The sequence below is a fragment of the Oncorhynchus clarkii genome, chromosome 13 (genome assembly GCF_045791955.1).
Source record: "Oncorhynchus clarkii lewisi isolate Uvic-CL-2024 chromosome 13, UVic_Ocla_1.0, whole genome shotgun sequence".
Lineage (NCBI taxonomy): Eukaryota > Metazoa > Chordata > Actinopteri > Salmoniformes > Salmonidae > Oncorhynchus > Oncorhynchus clarkii.
Window position 1 is genome coordinate 20,869,513 of NC_092159.1, and position 9,523 is coordinate 20,879,035.

Here is a 9,523-nt window from a genome sequence, read left to right on the forward strand (position 1 = left end):
GAAAACCAACATTTCAATCAGATCAAACGTTATTTCCCACGTGATCATGACACACGTTACTGATAGAGGACAAAGAAAAGAGATTTAAACTCTTCTAAACTGTTTTGATTTTAGAGAGAAAAGAAAGATTTAGAAAATGAAAAAATCTGATTTAAATTGTTCCCCACAACATCAGTTGAGTTTAAAGGATAAATAACCATTTGTCCTCCATGTTGTCTCCTCAGAGTTCTGTCCAGGCGTGCCCTGGAAGGGCCTGCAGAACATTGACCCCGAGAACGACCCCAACATGACCCCAGGAAGCGTTCCCAGCGGCCCCACCATCAACACCAACATCCAGGACGTCAACCGCTACCTGCTCCGGGACCGCAGCGGAGGTGAGGGGGTCAATCAGAGAGACAGGGTCTGTAGTTAGTTGGCTTTAAGATACAGACTGTATATGCTCATTAACAGGGCAGGTCTCTGCTGATTCTCAAACAGGTGTTGACTTGTGTTACTATATTGACAACTTTAAGCTTATATCCTATTCCTTTCCATGGCACTGAAGGGGTTACAGTACTACCTCACTTGTTGTGACCGTGTCATCCAGTAGCACAGGCCCTGTTGTATTTATACACATTCTTTAAATCAAGTTGTACATGTTTCTTTCCCCACCACCCCCTCTGTTAATAACAATGGGCCACCACGGCTAGGCTCCTCCACTCCTTCACCGCCTCAGAACGGTGCTCTGCCCCCCTCCACGGACTGGCCAGTCAGTGGCTGCTACACTAGCTCTTTCAGTCTGTCCTCCCCGGATGAGGAGAGTGCAGGTACAGATCACAGCCCCCTATGTGGACATGCTGACCCATGGTCCTCAAGCTTGACCCCCCCACCCCACCCCTATTTACCACCATAGCAACACACCTTTATCCTATTGTTTGTGTGTGGTCTGTGTTTGTTGAGTGTTACGCTAGATAGATCCTTCCTTTGCCTAATTTAATCCTACTACCAACTACCCAGTGCCGGTGTATCAAGTGCTCCACGATGTGATTGCATTGTATTCCTCATGGAATGAAAAGTTTGAGTGTTTGAATCAAGAAATGCTTTGAAAGTTGTGGCCCTAGACCCCTATTCATAAGTATGTGTTGACGTGACATTTTTGTTGCCGTTAAGCAACCCACTGAGAATTGCTATGAATACTTGAAAAATGTCCCCCTTTAAATGTCTGAGTGATCTGCATTCTCTTTTTCCATTCATGTTTCCTGTAGTCCTCAATGCGTTCTCCATTATGACTCATATAAACCCATGAAGTCAAGATTGAGGTTTCTTGTTGAACAACTGTTAATAGGGGGCATCTTTTTAAAACTTTGCATCTTCCCAAAGTTAGATTTTGAAGAATCTGTCATAGAACATAGGCTTCATAAAGGGTCTCCATCTCTACAACAGGATCTCATAGGTTCCCCTCTTCTCTCTCTCTCTCTCTCTCTCTCTCTCTCTCAGGTAAGCTATCTGACATGAAGTCCACCTGGTCCCCGGGGCCCATCTCCCACCCCTCCCAGGCCTCTCTATCCCACGAGCTGTGGAAGGTCCCCCAGGGGCCCCGTAACAACACAGCCCCTTCAAGGCCACCTCCCGGCCTCACCAACCCAGCCAAGCCCTCATCCACCTGGGGGGGAAACTCCCTGGGTCTGGCCCAAGGCTGGAGCAGCTCGTACACCTCAGGTGAGATGCCACCGTACAACTCCTCAGCCTGAAATATAGACCGGGGGAGTTCCTCTGTAACAAGACTGGAAAGACTTAAACCTGGTAATATACCTAGTAGAGGAAAATCAGTCGTTTTGAGATCGATTGAAAACCATTGACTGTGGATTTGAGCTGACCTTACTTTGTGCTGTGTCAACATCCTACATAATGTTTTTGACACATTTGCCTAAAGAAGCATAGCGTAGGACACCACATAAGCGTGTAATGTTCCTAGGTGTGGTTGTTGTAGAGTGTGATTCTCCCCCGTGTTTTTTTTGAGCTCCTCTCCTTGTCACTCGCTGTAGTAAGGTGGAGCAATTACACACCCCGCTGTGGTTAGAGGCCCTTGTCATACTGAAGTCTTGCGGCTTACAAGAGAAGACTTAAAGGACTGTTGTCATGGCTTCAAAGAGAACCTAAACTGTGTGTGACCTTATTTTGGCATGAGTCCTAAGGTCACACTGAGGTGGTAGTAGTACAAGTGTAAAAGTGCTTACATGAGACAATGCAAATGTTGTTTAAAAAAAAAAAAAAAAGAACATGCATAGACAAGGACAACTTATGTACATACATACAAATATGTTGTCATTAATAGAAGACAAGTTATTGACCAAAAATGATTGATTTATATTTTGTGAGGACCTGAATATTGACTGATCATGTTCCCCTCTCTGTTTCTCTCAGAGGGCACAACCTGGAGCACAGACAGCTCCAACAGGACCAGTAGCTGGCTGGTACTGAGGAACCTCACCCCCCAGATAGACGGCTCCACCCTGCGGACGCTGTGCATGCAGCACGGCCCCCTCATCACATTCCACCTCTTCCTGACCCAGGGAAACGCTGTGGTGCGATACAGCTCCAAGGAGGAGGCTGCCAAGGCCCAGAAGTCCCTGCACATGTAAGACTCCCATACTTGAATGGAAAAAAACATGCATCGCCATGTGGCTGGTGACTCATTTTCTTCTTGAAAGTCCAATATCTTGAAAACTTGACTGCTGACATGAAAAAGCATTGTGGGACTGTATCAACAGTGGACTAATGAAAAAAATACCAAAAGATTGAGTGGGTTTTCTTTCATCCATACTCTAGGCTGTTTAGGGTAGTGATTTTCTCCGTCTGACCTAAAACGAAACACAAAATATTGTCTCAACTTCTAGGCTATACACATCTCACTGACAAATTGTCTATAAGGAAATACTTGTACTGCACTTCACCAGGTGTAAGAAAATCCATGTTGATACTGTAACACTTGTAAGTATGTGATGTATAACTGACACCTGTCCTCTTAGGTGTGTGCTGGGGAACACCACCATCCTGGCAGAGTTTGCTGGGGAGGAGGAGGTGAACCGCTACTTTGCACAAGGCCAGCAGCAGCTCCCGCCCACCACCAGCTGGCAGCCCAACCCCGGCACCAATCAGACGCGCATGGGAGGAGGCGGAGGTTCGCAGCAGCACGCTATTGGCCATCACTGGAGCAGCGGCGGTGGAGGCCTGGGGGGAGGAGCCAAGACGGGCGGAGGCGGAGACCTCCTGTGGGGGGGCGTGCCCCAGTACTCCAGCCTGTGGGGGCCCCCTAGTGGCGATGACAGTCGCGGCGTCATCGGGAGCCCCAACCCCATTAACACGCTGTTGCCAGGCGACCTGCTGAGTGGAGAGTCCATGTAGGACAACACACTAACAAACCAACCATGAGAATGGATTTTCAATGCCGGAACAGACAGTGGAAAAATAATAATAAATACAGAAATACACAAAAAAAATGACAATGAACAGGAGCAAAACCAAGCAAATCATGTGGCGATAATCAGTATCAACGGAACTGTGAATCGTGTACCGGAAGGCTGGGGGCGACGACACAAGACTGCTGACCCCTACACCCTTCGGTTTTTATGTTTTCTTCTTTTTAAAAGGGGATTTTGTTTTTAGTATTTGATCAATTGTTGGAAGCAAACAAAAATGAAATGTCAAAGACTCGATGAAGAGAGAACCGTTAAGTGTTTTTAAGTTTCCATGAATATCGCACATTCTGTGTGAAGTGTTTTTAAGGAGAAGCAATCGAAAAAGCTGCCATTTTGAATCTTTCCTTTGCCCACGAAACTCAAAATTGATTTAAAAAAATACCATTCCCAGCATGCCCGTGGCCAATGATGTGGTTCAAAGACATTTTACTTATGTTATTGTTTTGTTTCCAAGCACTAATATTCGCCTTAAGTGCTCTACTGCGGCCCAGGTCCTCCTTCAATCTCAAGCCTTTTTCATTGTTTTGAAACTGAAGGAAAATTGTATGAGTTTAAAAGCTTGCACAGTTCCCATCTCTGAGCCAGTGAATGGAACAGAACAAGTGTGATCAACCAAGGTCGTATTCACTATGAACGAAACGGAAGCAAGCGGACCGAAACTGAGGGACTACCTGAACTTTGTCCAACAAGAAAAGCTTGTTTTTGCATGCTGTTGCAAAACATTTTGCCACGTGTGCACCTAATGAATATGACCCCCAAGTCACTCGGCAGTATGAGGCCTGTCAACACTGACCCAACCAATCATCAGTTAAAACCTTTTCCGTTTTTTGGTCATTCATTTGTTCTTAAAGGGATTTACACTGCTGTTTTTGTTCTTTTTGTATATCCAGGCGCATTTTTATAATATCTATCGCAACATAAACTGAGATTAATACACATCGACCGAGCTAGCTGCGTCTGTTTTGTGTGTGTACTTGAGTATATGTCTGATGGAACCTAATCATTCACGTCTGGGAGTTCAGATTACCACTGCTCAGAACTACGACTTCAGCCATATTCACCTAACAGGACTTACAGATGCTTCTTGTCAATTAACATTATTAGTTGATTCCGTTGTTGACCCTCTCGTCCCCATTATGGTCCACCAATTTCTGGAAACGACGACAAAAAAAAACGCTTCAACTTGATGTGACAGTTACATTGTGCAATATATACGCCACAGACCCTTCTTCCGTCCACACTCAAGTCAAAGCAGGAGCTGGTTTCTTTACATTTTTCGTTCTTGATTTGTATTGTCGTTGTTGATCAAAGCAAAGAACTTAAGAACTACAGAAACGTTACCTTTTCTCATTTTTGATTCCCACCAGGCCACTCCCTAAGAAACTGTTGCGTTAAGTCTTGCGGAGAGGAGGAGCGAGGATGGTGTTACTATTATAACTGTGCGTTCAGAAACAGTCCCTGCAGCCCTGAAACTCCTCATATTGAACTGGGGTACATGAGAAAGCCCTTCCTCTCCGCGTTGCCACACCGAACATGGTGAATCCAGATGGGGGAGTCACTGGAGTGGCACAATACCAAATAAGAGGGGTTTCTCCTAATGCAGTAGATCTACTACGAGTGTTCCTTGTATTTGGTACTGTACAAAAAATGTAAGAGCGACTAACCTTTTGTCTATATCAAAGGGTTTTATCATAGCACTTATGAAGAAAGCTAAACGCTTCAACTTGCAAACCAATAAATCAGACAAATGGAGCAGCAACTTTGAAAACTGAAAAAAATACAAAAAGAACTTGCTCTTTTTGTACTGTATCTATACTTGGAAATAACTTCTGGTATTTGTTTGTTCCTCTTTGGTCCAAGGACTTGTATGAACTTTGAAATGGTAGCAGGATGAAAAAAAAAAATGGAAATCTACTTTTATCTGAAAAAAATATTCTGCAGTGTGATTTTTTTTCTAAAGACATTTTCTTTTGACTATATCAAAGTGAATATCACTGTTACTCCAAAATGTTTAGCCTTTTTCTTGTCTGGAGACGCTAGACATGCAATGTTACCTGTCTCCGGCCAACGGTCGGTCGGAGTGGGGAGGGGGACGGTCACGGTCCACTGAGTGCCTCTCTGCTGTGGTGCCCATGGCGACGGTCGCTAGGCAAGGCTATTTCTACAGCAGCATTTCCTCCTGGGCTTGCACCGAGCTCTCTCATTGGACACCCTCAGCCCAGCAGGAAACCACGCTCCCTCCAAGACTGGCCAATCAGCACGGAGCTAGCTAGCTAACGACCGCGCCAGCAGCACTCGACCTCGTCTCAACCAACCCTCTCCATTTCCCCTAATCTTCTTTCACACAAAGATCACTTTAGCTGGAAGTCAAGAGACAGTCAAATTTCTGGAATTTTGCCAGTGTTTGATTCATTTGATTTAGTTTTCATTTGACGTTGTGTATTTTTTGGTTTATTTTTGTCTAAATGCAGTGGTCTTTTCAAGGTGGCTGCTTGAAACTAGCCCTTTTCACTGTTCATATGCAGAAACACTTTGGTCAGAGGTGCCTCTGTATGTTCATCCTGTGTATTGAATGCAAACGAGGATCAATACTACAGCCCGTCATTGATTGTCTATTATTAGTTAGTATCTTAACTGATTGATTGATCATTGCTTTGTTTTGGACAGTATGCTGTAGTACTTCCAGGTAGTATCTCAATATGTGTAAGTTAGACCAATAGGGTGTCTCAGATGGGTGAGTGTGTCCTGCCTGACCCTAGCTGCTCCACCTGGGTTCTGCCAGGGCTGTCCCCTCGCCCCCTCACACAGCTGCTACGCTACACCCTCCTCCAGTCCCCTCCAAAGCAACCATGGCCCTCCCCTTGACCAGACATAAAAAGCGACTCAGTTCTGTTTCTATGCAAAAGACTAGAGGCTGCGGACCCTTTACAGCCAACGTGCCAATCCTGCCCTAAAGATTGAGCACCGACTTGGAGCTAGAACCAACGACCTCCTGATGTATGTACCCTTCAGCACTTAGAACATGTCTGCTCTTGGTCCTTATAGCTGGGTTTAAACCACAACACTGTCGTATTCCAAACTTCCACCCTCTATGGGGAGTTAGTACCATTGGAGTGGAGGTATAGTAGGCCTCTCTTTACTGTGCTGAAGAAGACTGATCTCCTGTCAGCTTGATCTCAGGGTAGGAGACGACGTTAAAAGATGCATCTCTCTCTGTATGTATGTCCTTTTGCTGTAGTGTAAGAGAGCCAAGTTCTACACTAACTAATGGCAAGCTGTGCAGTAGTAGTACTATAGACTTGTATTGGCTGGATAATTGTTTTTTTGGGAATGGAATAGTAATGAATTCCCTTCCCAACTATGGGCCTACTGTAATGTTACAATGTAGAGGCCAGTGTTATCCTATGTGCCAATAACAAAAAATATATAGATCTATAAAACTATCCCATGTTATACGATCTGGAGAAAGAGCTCTTCTCTCTGGATGGAGGATCTTTGATAACCTTTGTGATGGAGGCAGGGGGGCAGGAGGGATTAAACAGATGGGTGGGGGCAACACACCTCATCCTGAACTCCTGAGATAATATAGCTGTGTCTCAAATGGCACCCTGTTCACTAGGTAGTGCATTATATAGGGACATAGGGTGCCATTTAGGCAGTCTTTGCTTTAGTGGGGAATGCCCCGTTGTTGAGGATAAAATCTTTACTGAGTTTGCGGGATCCAAGTATGCTACGGTGCACAGTCAGTTTGACGGGTAATCCCGGGTACATATTTTTTTAAACCAAAAATGAAATTCTTCAAGTTTAATGTCATTTTTAATATGAAGTTTGACACAAAGTCTAAAAAAAAATAATGTTTTTTTAAGTACAAAAATCAATAAAAGATCTATAATGTTAACTAAAGCTCTGCACTTCTAGCTGAAATGTCTCCAGTCCTCTAGCTTCCAGAATGCAGGTTGGGGAGCCTTTTTGTGGATGCTATATTTTATCCTATTTGTTAGTGTTTCCGCCCAAAGCGGGCCCACAACTATATTTCCACAGACCCAGATGGCTTCGGGCCCACTGTATCAGCCCAGGTCGCTCGCCTCACTGCGTCTGCGGTGGGCAACGAGAGGGGGCGCATTTCAAAAAGGTACAAAAATTCTTAAAAATAAAAAAATAAATAAAATGGGATAAGGCTACCTTTTGGGACTCTGAGGTGTCCTGCAGCACACTAGCAAAAATCACTATTGCCTGTTTCTGTAACTGCCTTGATCCAAACTCAGAGACCAATTAGCCGGGTGGGGGCCTCCAAACGTCCGCTCTGTGTGGTGCTACACCAGCATTGAGGGGCACGCCGTGCACTCTCTACAGCTTAACTATAGATAGATTGTGTGTGTGTATATACACATATGGAAATGTACGTATGGTGTGTGGTAGGTAGCACATCAACAGACACCTTGGATCTCAACCTCCTAAAACCTTTTCCTTTTAAAAGGTCTGGGTTCTATACAAACTGAAAATAAGCAATATTTATTCCCCTCCGGAAATAAGTGATCTGAAGGAAATTAAATGGGGTTAGGGGTTAAACTGGTACTTGTTGGATCATAAGTAATGTCTTTCCTACCTGGAGTTGGATATGCACGTTCTGGATTTATGAACATATTACAGTAAGTACCTTGAAGTACTTGTACTGTATGTGAATTTGTCTAAACAACCCAACCTGAAATCACCTGTTTTTTAAATGTATACTTTCCCAGCAGAGAAAAATATCATTAAACATATCAACACAAAAATACACAAATACTTGAATCAAGGAGCGCCAATAACGTAATGTGAAGTCTTTTGTAAAAAAAAAATATATAATTAAAAATTGTAAAAAAAATAATAATAATTAGTCTGACTTGTACACTTCCAAGCTTTTTGAGGTCATCAGTTAAAAAAAATATATATAAAAAATTATAAAAAAAATATTGGAGAAAAATGTGCAAAAATTATTTTGTGTGTTTGAAAGTCAAATGTATGTGTGCAAACGACTGTGTGCTTGGCAGGCTTAGGACTGCTGTCATGTTCCATTCAGTATGTTGTGTATTGACATTGTTGTCTGTCCTTTTATTCAGTTTATTTTTTTGCTTGTCAACTATATTTTGATAACAATGTCTATCTTCTAACATGGCACTGAGTGTCTTCTACCCCTCACTCAGCTAATCGTAGACAAACGAGACTAAGTACTGAGGGGAGAGGGTGATAATTCATGTGTAAATGTTTACTCAAGGACTTAATGGGGGAAAAAAAGTTGTTGTTTTATCTGTAAAATGTTTATCAACCTTATAGTGGCTTTTTATTGTTGAATAATCCAAAACAAGGATTATCATTGAGTATTGCACCATTTTGTTCTGATTACATACAAATGTAATGAAAAAAAGACTACAAAAAATGAACAATCTAAGATTTGTGGCCATAGATGGTAGGACTAGTAATCCCCATGTTAACTTCATGGAGAAATGGAAAGGGATAATGTGGGGATGTGAGTTTGTTACAGGACTCATTTCAGAGGTGCCTATTTTTATTTTATTTTGTAATTATTTTTTTTGCAAAGCCACCTGTCGTTTACAAACATTTAATTTGTCTGAAGTTGAGGAAAAATGAATTTTATAATGAAAATGTTGAAAAAGACAAATTCCATCTTCCATCAAATATGAACATTAAACCAACTTTGCAAAATTAAGATTTATGCTACTTTCAGAACTCTGGGATTGATCAGTGTTGTCGTATTTCAATTTTTCATTTTTTTTTTTTTTTTTTTATGTCGACAGACGTATTGATTTATTTGAATTTTGTCTTGTAAAAAGGCAACGCAATCTGCTTACTATCTTGCACACTCGTAAAGATGTGGACCTTGTCTCGGGAAGGCCAGGATTTCCAGAGTTCAAACTCCACCGTTTTTATTTAAATTTGAGTTTTAAATTAGAATAACTTTGAGAAATCTAACTCCAAGCACTGAAAGTTAGGGATTTAAATAGAATATGAAATACCATTGATTCTAAAAATCCGTAGTGGTTACATATTTACCAAATAAATGACTG

At 42.5% G+C, this 9,523-nt stretch overlaps 1 protein-coding gene across 5 annotated transcripts in view; it reads left to right on the plus strand.

Annotated features, from left to right (window-relative positions):
• LOC139424558 (trinucleotide repeat-containing gene 6C protein-like) overlaps nt 1–7,332 on the plus strand; it is a 65,475-nt gene extending 58,143 nt beyond the window's left edge. For 3 of the 5 annotated variants that reach the window (XM_071176525.1, XM_071176526.1, XM_071176529.1), the window contains 5 exons: nt 225–374; nt 690–806; nt 1,477–1,698; nt 2,404–2,617; nt 3,009–5,244. In XM_071176525.1, coding sequence (XP_071032626.1) covers nt 225–374; nt 690–806; nt 1,477–1,698; nt 2,404–2,617; nt 3,009–3,384 — 1,079 coding nt within the window. In that variant the 3' untranslated portion in view covers nt 3,385–5,244. Of the gene's footprint in view, nt 1–224; nt 375–689; nt 807–1,476; nt 1,699–2,403; nt 2,618–3,008 lie in introns of all 5 variants that reach the window. The other 2 variants (XM_071176527.1, XM_071176528.1) reach the window with 1 other exon arrangement.
• Nucleotides 7,333–9,523: the final 2,191 nt, after the last annotated feature.